Here is a 13,251-nt window from a genome sequence, read left to right as displayed (position 1 = left end):
GCGGGCTGAGTAGCCCGGGTCCCCGAACCCGAGAGTCGCAATCCAAACTCTATCCTCGTCCGTGCACGCCCTTTTAAGCTCCAGACTGTCCGGGAGTGCCATCAAACCCGGCGAGGAAAGCCTAATTTGACCAATCAGGGATGGCCCCCAAGAGGACCAATTGAGGGAAGATGCCTTCGAGATTGAGCCAATGGGAGCGCGAGCAGCAGCCAGCGCTGCCACGACGATGGAAAGGGAAGGCCAATCATAATGGCCCGCGCAATCTGGGCGGTGGCGATGCGGATCCCCCGTTGGCCCTTCTTGGATTTGCCAGGGCGACCTGGCTCCCGACCCTGGGGACCCCGAGCGATGGCTTGTTCCCCATCCCGCTCCTGTCGGATCGGAAACTGTGCTTGTGCCGGGAAGGAAGCTACTCCTGGGCGCGCAGACCAGGCTGCAGTTCCCATGGAAACTGCTGGCTCCCGGTTGTGCGGGGATAGCGAAAGGGGACTGAGCCTTGCGGGGAGGCTCGCGGGGGCGGCCCAAGTAGCCGGACTCGCTCATCCTCGCCAACTCATCCGTCCCCGGCTGGGGTAGCTCCCAGTCCGAAAAATAAAATGAGGCCTAGCTGCGGCCCCGCCCCCACGAGCTGGTGAGGGGCCGGCGGGGCCATTCTGCGCGTGGCGCCATAGAGCTCCCCAGGGCACGTGCCCTGGCTCGCGGCTGCGGTCCCCGGAGTCACGTGGCTGCGGCCACCAGGGCCCACGAGGTTTGCGCGCCATCTGGCGGCCGCGTGGCCTGGAATCGCTCCCCGTCCCTCTCCCAGGAGGCCCGCATAAGGAGGAGGAGGCGGCCTCGGCATCATCCTCCGGGAAATGGGGCCAGGGCAGTCGCCCCGCCGCTGCCAAATCCCCTCCCCCGTCTTTCTTCTTGTTCCAGGAACACGCCGAGCCCGTTCCACCTCGGGGCTTTGGCACTGGCTGCTCCTTCGACCTGGGATTTTCCGCCCCCGTCTTTCTTCAGGGAAGGAACCTCTTTGTCATTCTGGTCTATGCTCAAAGGCCTCCCCAGATAGGCCCTCCCTGACCACCAACCTAAACAGCACTCCCAGGAACTAGCATATCACTCTATTTTCTGCACGGCGCTTGTCATAGCTGTAGATGTTTTACTTAGGGGTTTACTGGACATCTCCCCAACTGCTTCCTGAGCTCTCTGAGGATGAGGAATGACTGTTCTATGAGGGATTAGGAGAGGGAGTCAGGATCCTGATACCTGGGAGATGTTCAGTAGCCCCCAGGGCCCCCAACCTTCCACAACTGACCCTGTCAGAGGAGGGGGTGTTTAGGGTTGCCAGGCCCAGGTAGCCGAGGCAGAGCGGAGGTTGACAGGAAAGGGCAGGAGCGCTGCCTGGTGTGTAGGGGCATCTGCCCTTGCCCCCGCCTTGCTCGGGAAGGAAGCAGGTTGGAGACAGAGAGGGGCCCACCTTCCCCCAATCATCCAGGCCTAGGGGAAGAGCAGCTCCTTTCTCGCTCTTTAATCTCGTTCTGCTCTCTTGACACAGTCCCAGCAGTGCAGCCCCAAGTGCCAGCTCCAAAACTCGGGCGGGGTGGGGGGGGACCTGCCCTGAGGGCCCAGCCCTGGAGCGGGGCAGGGGCGCCTCCTTCTGGCCCGAGGTCCTGGCGGCTGGCCGCGGCTGGCCCGGCCCTGGCAGACTCGGGCATGGTGTCCGATCGGATGAATAAATAGGGGCGTTCAGTGGTTGGGTGGATCAGGCGGGCTTGTGGTCCGGGTGGCTTTTGAGCGTGTGGAACTTGACGCTGTCCAGCTTCTCGAAGCGCTTCCCGCAGCGCTCGCACGTGAAGTTGTACTGCACCTCGGCCGTGTGCTTCTTCATGTGCCAGTTGAGCGACGCGCGCTGTCGGCACTGGTAGCCACAGATCTCGCACCTGCCAGGGAGCACGCGGGAGGCACGGGGTAGGGGGTGGGGGGCGGGGTCAGAGAGGGCGGGGCAAAAGGGAGCAGCACCGGGGAGGGGCCGCCTCGGGGGCGGGGCCCAACCACTAAGGCTGGGCAGACCCCTGAAAGGGGGGGCACCATCTGGGGTGGGAGCACTCTGGAAACCCCACGGATGCAACGCTGGGGGCGTCGCCCGCTCTTGGGAGCTGCCCTGTGAGAGTCCAGGCCTGGATGCCCTCCCTCCCAGTCCCTGGCGGGAAGCCCATCACTCACTGCAGAGGCGTCTCGCCTGTGTGCGTGCGCCGGTGCACCTCCAGGTGGTTTTTCCTCTTAAAGGACTTGCCGCAGGTTTCACAGGTGAATTCACGGACACCTGGGGGAGACGCGGGGCTGAGCAGGCCGCCGTCGAGAGAGGGGTTTGTGGGGTCACTGCGGCACTGCCGAGACCCAGTAGTGCGCAAGGTCTCTGGGCGCAGGCAGACTAAAGCCCACATTCTCTGGGCGCGAATGCCGACTATAATAACTAAGGCAGCTAGAACGAAGGACAGCTACGGCCTCGCATGAGGCTCGGAGGCTGCCCAGGAACGCGGCTGGGCAGAGCAGGAATGCGAACTCGGATCCCTGAGGTGCACAGGGTGCAAACTGCCAAGCTAAAGTGGGCCTGAATTTGACTCTAATGTTTCACGTATTGGGGCGATCTCACATAAAAATCCAAAGTTCTGGCCTCTCGAAAAATCTGAAGCCGTGCCCTCCTGCTGGGCATAGGCACCAGCGCTCCCCGTGAGGCCTGCACCCTGTGTCCTGGGTTAAGGAGGCGCCTGGAGCAGACGGAACAGAAATCCTGTCCCAAGTTCACTTCCCCCCACTGCCCACCTGGGGTGGTTCACTGTCCCCCCCTCAGTCCTGGAACTGAGTCCCACATGAGAATTGCTCATTGAAGTGGGGAGGCCAAGGGCCAAGTTGGGGAAGAGACAGCCAACCCCTGCCCAGCTCCACATGACTGAGAATAGCAGATGTCCCTGTGACCCGTGTAGACAGCTTACTGTCTACTTGGGAGGTGCCCAGTGGGCACTAAGTCAACCACTTTACTTCCACCATCTCACACCAGCCCTTGTGGTGGGCATGGAGGAGGCTCAGGGAGGTGCAGCCCGTGTTTGGGTTTCACCCCCTGCCTGCCCCAGCCCCGGCCCCAGCTCCCAGGCCCAGGCCACCGTGCCTCTGGCTCAAGCTGCCAGCCCCTCCCCGGCCTGACCTGAGTGGATGATCATGTGCCGCCGAAGGTGGTTGGATAAATAGAACTTCTTGCCACAGCCGGGGTGAGGGCACACCTTGGTCTTCCCTTTCCGATGCACAAGGTTGACGTGGTTCTGGGGGCAAGAGGGGCAGGAGTGGGGCTGCGGGTGCCATGGGCCCGCCTCTGGAGCTCCCCAGGGTGGGGACAGATGAGGGCCAGCTAGGGCCGGCCTCCCTGGAAGAGGAAGAGGAAGAGGGGTGCCCTTGCCCTTGGGCAGGGACTCCCAGATCCGAGCTGGGGGTCAGGGGCACAACTGGGATCCAAGAGCAGCTTACTGAGCACCTACTCCAGCCAGGCTCTGGGCTGGGGCATCAGTCAGCCTTGTCAGAACCATGGGAAGGGGCTCAGCCATGAGCCCAGTTTGTGGATGGGGAAACTAAGGCTCTGGAGGCTTAGTGGTTTGGCCCGTGTCTCACAGGTGGGCAGTGGCAGGGCTAGGACCGGAGTCCAAGGCTGTCAGCCCCACAGCGGCACTTTGTATAGTGCTAAGCTGCCCCTAGCGCCTGGAGCAGGCAGCCCTCGAGTCATTCACTCTTTTGTTCTTTCATTCTTTAACTCACTAGCACAACTGCTCCAGCACCCAGCACCAGGCCTGGCACCTGGTAGGTGCTCAACATGTGCTTAATGAAAACATGACTTGGCAAATTCAAAGTTCTCCTGGTGCCACATCCTGCGCCAGGAGTGGGGATGTGACGGGACCCTGTCTCTGCTCTCAGGGCACCCTGTCCAAACCTCAGCGGGCAAACGGCAGGTATGTCCTGGTAGTGCAGTGACCCGGGGCTGGGGGGACTAGGGTGGGCTTCCTGGCAGAGGGGCGTCCTCAGTTGAGCTTGGAGAGGAAGCATCGTGAGCTGACAGGGCGGCCTGGGCAAAGGCAGGAAGAGTTCAGGCGGCTGGAAGAGGGGTAGTTTATGGGGAGCCACCAGGACCAGGCAGGCCCCCGGGGTGTGCAGAGAGAGGCCGTGGCTGGTTGAGGAGGCAGGGTGGCTGGGGCTGGAGAGCAGGAGGGGAGGGCACAGAGGTGACGGCTGCCTCTCTGTGGCTGAGGCTGAGATCAGCTGGGGCTGGGTGGGTGCACGGCAGGCAGGCCAGTGGCACCTGGAGGGGCCGGGTGGGGCCCTCCACGAGCCGCACTGCCCAGACCCAGCGCGCAGGCAGCCCGACACAGAAGCAGTCCCGCCCGGCCCACTTGGATGGCGGCCTCACCTGGAAGCTGCTGAGGGCCACGTAGACCTGGCTGCAGCCCTCGTAAGGGCAGTGGAACATCTCAAGCAGGCCATCGGCGTCCATCACCCGCGATCGCTTGCTTCGCCGCCTCCTGGAGGGGAAGGGCCCATGGCGTCGGGGCTCTGACACCAGGAGGGCTGCGGGCCCAAGGGCTGCTCCTCGTCCCTCCTCTCCCCCGCCTGCCCCGGCACCCACTTCTCGGGCTCCTTGGGGATCTCATAGATGATGGCTGACATGTCGCTGCCGTCCAGCTCCTCCCCGTCTGCCTCTGCCTCGGGCTCTGCGCTCTCAGGCACCGTTGCAGCCAGCTCTGTCAGTTCTGGGGCCACTGGTTCCTCCTTCTCCTCCTTCTTGAGCACGTACAGGTCCTCCTTCTCTACGGGGGTGGACACAGGGTGGGTGTCCGTGGGGACTAAGGCTGTTGAGGAGCTTCCTCTGGGGCCATTACTCGCCCTCCCCTTCCCAGGTCCCATCATGGCCCCCCCAACCCCCCAGACTGGCACGGCCCCCCAGACCTTTCTTGGTCTCAATGCCTGTCATGGCGGCGGGGTCCATGGTGCTGGGCTGGCTGCCCTCTGGCTCTGTCTGGGTGTAGGCGGCCACACCCTCCATCATGGCGCAGGGCACCTCGTCACCCAGGCCCCCTCCGGGGGCACCGTTGCCTGCTGCCACGTTGAGGTGGATGCCCTCGGCCGTGAGGGCATCATAGCCGGGGCCGGCAATGATGATCACCTGCGAACCGGGCACCATGCCTGGCATGGGACAGCTGGCCACCACCTCACCCAGTGCCTCCTGGGGCACGTTCTCAAAGAGGGTGCTAGGGCCCGGGCCCACTTGCACGGGCACTGGCACGCACACCACTGTCTCCAGGGCTTCGGGCCCGCTGCTGGCCGGGTTGGGGCACAGTGGGGTGCCCTGCTCAGCCAGGCTCTCCACGTGGTGGACATCGAAGGGGATGTGCATGCCCTCCTGTGTGATGAGCCCGCTGCTGCCCGCTGGGCTGGTGGGGGTAACTGCAGCCATTGCCACTGTCGCCTTGGCCTGCTGGCCCTCGGGGGGCTCCTCAGAGTCGGAGCCGGAGCTGGAACTGGACGAGTCAGAGCTGCCGGCCACCAGGCCATTGCCCACTGTGGTGACAGAGGAGAGGGGACAGTTATGACAGTGGCGGCAGCAGCTGGTATTTCTTGAAGGCTCCCCAGGGGCTGAGCACCGTGACTCCCCTACCCCCATAAGAGCGGTCAGCTCGGTCCATATCCTCCACAGCTGCCCCTGCTCCTTGAGATTCTCTCCTGACTCAGCCTCTAGACCCGCACTCAGGTCCCTGGCTCCTCCCTGGTGGCCCCTTCTCAGCCTCTTCTGTTCTTACGGGCCTGGGAGGCTCTCACTGGGGCCTCTCCTCAGCGCTCCACTCATCCCAGGGTATCCACCAGGCTCATACCACCCTCATCCTTGACACCAGCTGGGTGTCCAACAATTCAATTCAGTTCTGACACTATCTGTCCGGAGACAGTGTCAGACCCTGAGGGTGAAAGAGCTCAGTCCCACAAGACTGCCCCCACTTCAGATGCCAGTCACAAGTCCCGGGTCACCCATACTTCTGGCTATGAAGTGGAGGTTCCCACAGCACCCTCCTCAGCTTTGGTAGTTTGCTAGAACAACTCACAGAACTCAAGAAAGTGCTCTACTTCTGATTACAGTTTTATTATAAAGGATACAACTCAGCAATGGCCGGATGAAGAGATACACAAGGGCAGGTAATTGGTGGGGGGGCGGGGGGAGGTTGGGGGTTGCCACGGAGCTGCCATGCTCTCTACAGACACGTCAATCTCCCAGCACCTCAATGTGTCCACCGACCTGGAAGCTCTCGGGTCACTGTTTAAGAGTTTTTATAGGGACTTCCCTGGCGGTCCAGTGGTTAAGACTGCACGCTCCCAAAACAGGGGGCACGGGTTCGATCCCTGGTCGGGGAACTAAGATCCTGCATGCCGCACGACGTGGCCAAAAAATAAATAAATAAATAAATAAATAAAAGAGTTTTTATAACCCAGTTACTAGCCCCCATCTGCTCCTGGGGGCTGGGGGTGGGGCTGAGAGCTGCCACCCTCTAACCCTGGGTTTGCTTTCTGCGGACCAGCCCCCATCGTAAAGCTATCTAGGGGCCCCTCCCTGAGTCACTTCATTAGACTCAGGTGTGTTCCCAAGGGGCATCTTGCGAAAGGGGCTCATTACAAACACTGTTTACAAACTGAAGGTCTGTGGCAACCCTGCCTCGGGCAAGCCTACTGGCGCCATTCTTCCAACAGCATTTGATCACTCTGTGTCTCTGGGTCACATTTTGGTAATTCTTGAAATTTTTTCATTATTATTATATTTGTTATGGTGACCTGTGATCAATGATCTTTGATGTTAACAGTGCAAAAAGATTGCCACTCACTGAAGGCTCAGATGATGGTGGCATTTTTTTAGCAATAAAGTATTTTTATTTATTTATTTTTAAAAATTTTATTATCTATCTATCAATCATTGGCTGAGCAGCATACTCGGCATGCGGGATCTTAGTTCCCCGACCAGGGATCGAACCCGGGCCCCCTGCAGTGGGGGTGCAGAGTCCTAACCGCTGGACAGCCAGGGAAGTCCCCAGCAACAAAGTATTTTTAAATTAAGGAATGTACCTTTTTTTTTTTTCTCCACAATGCTATTGCACACTTAACAGACCACAGTATAGTGTAAACATAACTTTTATATGCACTGGGAAACCAAAAAGTTCGTGAGACTCCTTTTATTTCGATATTCACTTTATTGCGGTGGTCTGGAATCAAACCTGCAGTATCGCCTAGGTCTGCCTGCATCTATTTTTATTATACTGTCACCACCCATACCCCGGTGTCTCCAGAGGACAGTCCTCGCCTGGACCTCCCGCGGAGCTGCAGCCCGTCACGCCCCACTGCTCCCTCTGAGGGGTCTTACAGGCATCTCAGACTCTGGGCTCCGAATCTTCCCTCAGAGAAAGGCTGCACAGCGCACAGACATCCCCGTCTCAGCGGGCGGCAGCTCTGCCCTTCCAGTTGCTCAGGCCAAAGTCCTGGGGCTCTCCTTACTTCTCCCTTTCTCTCACACCCACTTCCAATCTGTCAGCAAAACCTGTTGGCGCTGCTTCCAAAATACATCCCCAGGCTGACGGCTTCTCCTACCTCCCCCGCACACCCTGGTCACGGCCCCGCCAGCCCTCTGCCAGGACCGTGCAGTTCCTTCTCCTGGGTGCCCCCGCTCCCATCCTTGCCCACCCCCAAGTCTGTCCTCCCCTCACTAGCCAGGGGGAGCCTGTGAACACCTGCTCAGGTCACGTCCCTCTTTGAGCATCTGCTCATCGCTTCCTGTGGAAGAGATAGGCCAGCTGCTCACCAAACCCCTGTCTCTTCCTCCTGACACCTGGTGGACTACATGTCCCAGCATGCTTTGCCATTAGGTGTGCGATACAGCTGAGTCTCACCGTAATGCGGGGGGAAGTGAGCTGTGTTAGGTCACAGGAGCTGGGGTGCGTCTATCTCGGCAGCTGGCCTTACCTCAGTTAATGCCCTTCCCAACTCACTTGGTGTAGCAGCCAAAGCTCTCACCATGGCCACACAGCCTGAACATGTGCCCTTGTCACCTCCTCTCCAGCCCCACTGACCTCCCTTCTGTGCCCAGGGACACTAGGCAGGTTTCTGCCTCAGGGCCTTTGCACTCGCCACTCTCTCTGCCTGAACCCTCTTTTCTCAGACACCTGCGTGGGCTCCCTCTTTCACCTCCATCAGACCCTTCCTCAAATGGTATTTTTTCAGGGAGGCCTCTGACCACTTGGTCTCAAATAGCACCCTTTTCTCTCCTTTATTTTCCCCCCAATACTTACCGCCTTCCACTGCACTCTAGATTTTACTTGTTTATCTTGTTTACTGTCTGCTTCCCCTTTATACCGTAAACTCCACAAGGATGGGGGTCCCTGTGCACAGGCCCCAGTGCCCAGGTACACAGTGCTGCTTGGTACACATTGAGTGCATGTTCATAAAAATGCATGAACCCATGACCAAGGCTGTGATGAAGGCCAAGAGGGCTGGCATCTTACCCAGGTGTTTGGTGCTAATGTCCGCAAGCAGGGAGAAACTGGGGACGGGAAAAGTGAATGACTGTCCCTTAAGTTACACACTCGTGACACAGTTGCGGTATGCTGTCTGGGTACTACGTGTTCTACACTCCCAGAGGGTCACATGGAGAGTGCAGGCTCTGGAGCCTGACTGCCGGGGTGGGATCCTGGTGCCCACTCCTCCGGCTGTGTGAAGGGGGGGTGCCTTATAACCTCTCTGGGCCTGGGGATAACTTGGTACCTACTCAAGGGGTGTTTGGGGTATTTAATGAGTAAATAGGACAGTAGGACTTACAGTAAGCACCCTATCAATGTTTCCCATTATCGTTATTATCCTAACGCCCCATCCCTGACTCAGCCCTGGGGCAGCAGCAGGGGCAGGGTAGGGGGATTGCCCCTCCTTCCAACACCCTGTAATCTGCAGGGTGGATTGAGTCCCGTGGCTCCACCCTGAAGGAGGGGGCAGTTGCCTAGTGAGTTGGGGGCATGGCCAGGGCCTGTGCCTGGATCCCCAGTTACAGTGTCCAGCTGTTAAGCCGACACTGGACTTCTTGCCAGTTGATAATGACATTAATGACAGAATTGGCAGGGCACCCACCGGCCTCCCACAGTCCTGGTGCGAGGTCTTCTTACTGAGTGCGAGGTGGCAGGGCCGCCCTCGGCAGAGAGCTGATAAGGGAGCTGCTGAGGGACCAGGCTGGGACAGGGACACAGCCACTCCCTCACAGCAACCCCCCCGCCAGTGCCCAAAGCAGATCTGGCTAATTGATCCCAGCATTCATTCCTGAGAGCCCAGATCCAGAGGCCACTGGTATCAGAGTTGGGTTGGGCTGTCAGGGGGACTCCTTTGGGTGCCACCCCCATCCCAGCCAGACCCAGTGTCAGATGGGCCAGTCCCATTACTCCCAGGGCCTTGGTTTCCTCGACTGCTAATGACAGGGCTGTGAGGAGGATTCAGGGTGGTTTGGGGCAGGGCCTGGAGTCGGGAGGACAAGATGGCCGAGGGGCTGGCTGCACACTGGGAGCCCGGTGGACACACAACGGGACAGCCGTTGGCTGGGGTGCCCACCTGGAACACCTCTCGCCCACGGCTTCCCCTCGGCCAGCTGGGATGCCACCTGCTCAGAGATGCCTGCCAGCGCGGGCTCAGCCCTGGTGACTGACCCCACTCTCAGCTCCGGCAGGGTGCCTGGCAGAGGGCCCCATGCTCCCCCTGATGCCAAGCCCCCGAGGCAGGCGGGCAGCCCCTCACCACCCATGGCATCTCCTCTGCTCCCCTACCAGGGCCAACTGGACCTTCATAAATGAGTCCCTCCCAGGCCTGAGAAGGACTCCAGCTCACATGTGTGTGTGAGCAATGTGGGATGGCAGGGGAGGGGCTGGGGCAGTGAGAGATGGCGAGGGTGGGGCCATGGTGTGGAGGAGAGAGAAAGGGATGAAAATGGGAGTGAGAGAGTGAGATGGAGGAGAGACAGTGGGAAGAAGAGAGAAAAGGAAAGGAGATGCGAGACACAGAGAGAGAGAGAGAGAGAGAGAGAGAGAGAGAGGATGAAACACAGAAAGATGAAAAGGGGAGGCTCAGGAACAAGAGAAAGCTCAAGAGCAGAGAATGGGGTGTAGGGAGAAGGAGAACAGGCTGGAGGGAGGGAAAGAGGATGAGGCTGCAGAGACAGTCCAGAACCTGAGAGAGAGCCGGAGGAAGTAAAGGAGGACAAAGAGGCCAGGAGAGGCCCAGCACCTGCCTGTCCCTCCAGCCGCTGAGCCAGGTTCCTGGACCTCAGCCCTGCCTGCGACTGACCTCAGGCCCAGATGGGCAAACCGCGCCGCACCTTGGCTGTCCCTCCGCAAAATGGGGACCAGCTCTTGGGCTCTGCAAGGACTCAAAGACTGCAAGGCCATCCAGCACCAGGGCCACGTCAGCTGCTGTGAGGTCCGCGACGCTGGCCTGAGGCTGGCAGGGCCCAGGAGGGGCTGTAGAGCCCCAAACACCGGAGGCTACTGTGAGCCCTCCCCCCGCAGACCCACCTTTGTCACTCTCAGGGTCTGAGTCGCTGAGCGGCTTCAGGGGCGAGTGCAGGTCTTGGAAGTAGCGGTGCCCAGCCTCGCACTGCCACACAGCCGTGGTGTACAGGCCAAAGGTGGGGTCCAGCTCGGCGAGGTGCGGCTCGTAGGGGCAGCGGTGCTTGTGGTCCTCGTACCAGATCACCACGTTCTTCAGGCAGTTCACGTTGCGTCGCCGCCCTGCGCACGCGGGGCACGGGCAGGCATGAGGGGCAGGGCTCACTCCTACCCCCCTCTCTGGGCAGCACGGCCCCCAGAACCACATGGGTCTTATAGCTCTGGGGGTTGAGACACCCTCCTGAGTATTATCCAGGCCTGTCCCCAGTTTACAGATGAAGAAACTGAGGCTCAGAGATGTGAGACCCGCCCTGGGGACAACAGAGACTGGCAGGGAATGTCCTCGCTGTTCGAGTCAAGTCGTATACATAGTAAAGCCTGGCGTATGGCGGGTGCTCACGCAACGACTGTCAGTTGCCAGTTACGGTTATACTCGTCCTCATCAACTCAGCGTCTCCCGCCTGCACCAGCTCAGTCCCTCGGCCCTACTCTCCCAGCTCTCACCCTTGCCCCCGGCAGCTGACAGAGGGCGCCTCTGAACACTTGAGTCGGGCCACATCCCTTCTTACTCAGAATCCACCAGGGCGGACTTCCCTGGTGGCGCAGTGGTTGAGAATCTGCCTGCCGATGCAGGGGACACGGGTTCGAGCCCTGGTCCGGGAAGATCCCACGTGCCGCGGAGCAACTAAGCCCACGTGCCACAACTACTGAGCCCACGCACCACAACTACTGAAGTCCGTGCGCCTAGAGCCCGTGCTCCGCAACAAGAGAAGCCACCGCAATGAGAAGCCCGCGCACTGCTACGAAGAGTAACCCCCGCTCACCACAACTAGAGAAAGCCCGCGTGCAGCAATGAAGACCCAACGCAGCCAAAAGAAAAAAAGAAAAAATCCACCAGGACTCCCACCTCAATGGGGGTAATAGCCCAAGTCCTCCCTGAGGTTCACCAGGCCCTGTGTGTTCTGCCCTGTCACCTCCTGCGCTCACCTCCTCCTACTGCTCCCCTGGATCACTCCACTCTAGCCTCAGGGCCTCCTCCCTGTTCCTCAACTAGGGAAGTATGGCCCTGCCCCAGGACCTCTGCAAGGGCTGTGCCCTCTTCCTCTAGACACCTGCCTTGCCCCTCGCCCTTCACTCAGCTCTGAAGGTGTGCCCCTGACCTTCCGGGCTGGGAGATGACGAGGGGGCCCAGGAAAGGTCCTTGGGTCTAGGGATGGTGCCTGGGGCTGCCAACCCAGTGACGACCACAGGGACACCAGCAGCCACTCTCCGGCCCCCTCATCTCCCTCCCCACACCTCTCGGACTGGGGGTCTCAGTCTTAGCTCAGCTTCTGCCTCTGAGCACCGTGATAAGTAGAGGGGCTCACTGCCATCAGATGGCCGTCCCTGGACCACTGGCCCTCACCCTGCTGGACATGGCCTGGGACCCACAGCCCAGGGCTCAGGGGTCGTGGTCAGGGGGTGGGAATATGCACTCCAGCCTCTGCTCCGACTGCCCATGCCCGGCTCCCCTTGAGCCTGGCACACCACACGCCCTTTAGGCCTGGCCACAAGCTGTTCCCTCTGCTCTGCCTGGCTCTTCCCCGGCTGACTCCCACGCACCGGGCAGGAGAGCAGAGGAGCAAAGGGGACCCCTCGGGCGACACATGGTCCTGGGTTTGCAGTCTGGCCCGGCCACTTTCTGGCTGTGCAGCCTGGGGCAGTGACTCAGACTTTTTGTGTCAGATGGGGATGATGAGAGCACCCCCGGTGGGCACAGCACAGGTTCGGGTCCCCTCCAACCCTTCCTATCCCATCCCCACCCCCGACCCAGGCTGGGTCAGACCCCTCCTCTGGGCCCCCCGGTGCCTCTACTTCCCCACCACAGCCCTGCTCAGCCTGTCCCCCGTCTTTCCTATGAGACTGCGGGCTCTGGGAGGGCAGGGCTGGGTCTGTCCCAGCCTGCACGGCTCCTGGCACACGCGGACCCTCCACAAGTGGTCCCTGAGGGAAGGAGGGAACCAACCACAAAGCCACTTACTCCCAACGCCACCTCCACCCTGGTTGCAGCCCCACTTACTTTTCTTCCGCTTTGGCTTTTTGGGGACTTGCTCCCAAGGCTTCCTGTAACAGAGAGAGGGGGCAGTGGGGAGTGAACCTGGGGCCTGATGGATGATGAGATGCCAATCCTGCTGGGGTAGAATGTGGGCTTCTGCTTCCCGGGCCAGGTCTACTTCCCTTGCCCCTTCACTTGGTCTCTCCTGCACCAACAGCAGCCCTAGCAGGGGTCTACTATCATCACCCACCTCACGGAGTGGGAAACTGAGGCCCTGAGGGTGAAGCTGCCTGCCCAGGGTCCCGTGGCTGGGGAGTGGATTATCAAGAGGGAGCTTATTTGGGGAGCCTGACCTAATCAGGGGAGCCTTTAAAAGGGCCCTGCTGAAGTCAGAGACTGGGGGCTGAGAGCATGAGGGGGCCTGTGAGGGACCAGGACCTGAGAACGACCTTGCGGAGCTGAGAGCAGTCCCAGCTGATGGTCAGCAAGACCGCAGGCACCCCAGCCGTATAGCCCGGAGGA

The 13,251-nt window shown here is 60.3% G+C and overlaps 1 protein-coding gene across 2 annotated transcripts in view; it reads right to left on the bottom strand.

Annotated features, from left to right (window-relative positions):
- Positions 1-1,498: 1,498 nt before the first annotated feature.
- Positions 1,499-13,251, bottom strand: part of ZNF653 (zinc finger protein 653) — a 15,245-nt gene continuing 3,492 nt past the window's right edge. The window contains exons 2-9 of one of the 2 annotated variants that reach the window (XM_082381127.1): positions 12,754-12,797; positions 10,602-10,817; positions 4,972-5,583; positions 4,652-4,832; positions 4,436-4,547; positions 3,188-3,302; positions 2,209-2,325; positions 1,499-1,925 (exon numbers count right to left, since the gene is read on the bottom strand). In XM_082381127.1, the coding sequence (XP_082237253.1) occupies positions 1,870-1,925; positions 2,209-2,325; positions 3,188-3,302; positions 4,436-4,547; positions 4,652-4,832; positions 4,972-5,583; positions 10,602-10,817; positions 12,754-12,797 (1,453 nt within the window). In that variant the 3' untranslated portion in view covers positions 1,499-1,869. The remainder of the gene's footprint in view (positions 1,926-2,208; positions 2,326-3,187; positions 3,303-4,435; positions 4,548-4,651; positions 4,833-4,971; positions 5,584-10,601; positions 10,818-12,753; positions 12,798-13,251) is intronic. The other variant, XM_082381126.1, reaches the window with a different exon arrangement.

This window comes from Balaenoptera borealis (assembly GCF_965194805.1).
Source record: "Balaenoptera borealis genome assembly, chromosome: 2".
NCBI classification, from domain to species: domain Eukaryota; kingdom Metazoa; phylum Chordata; class Mammalia; order Artiodactyla; family Balaenopteridae; genus Balaenoptera; species Balaenoptera borealis.
The sequence above is the reverse complement of the archived record's forward strand: the minus strand, read 5'-3'. Positions and strand labels throughout refer to the sequence as shown.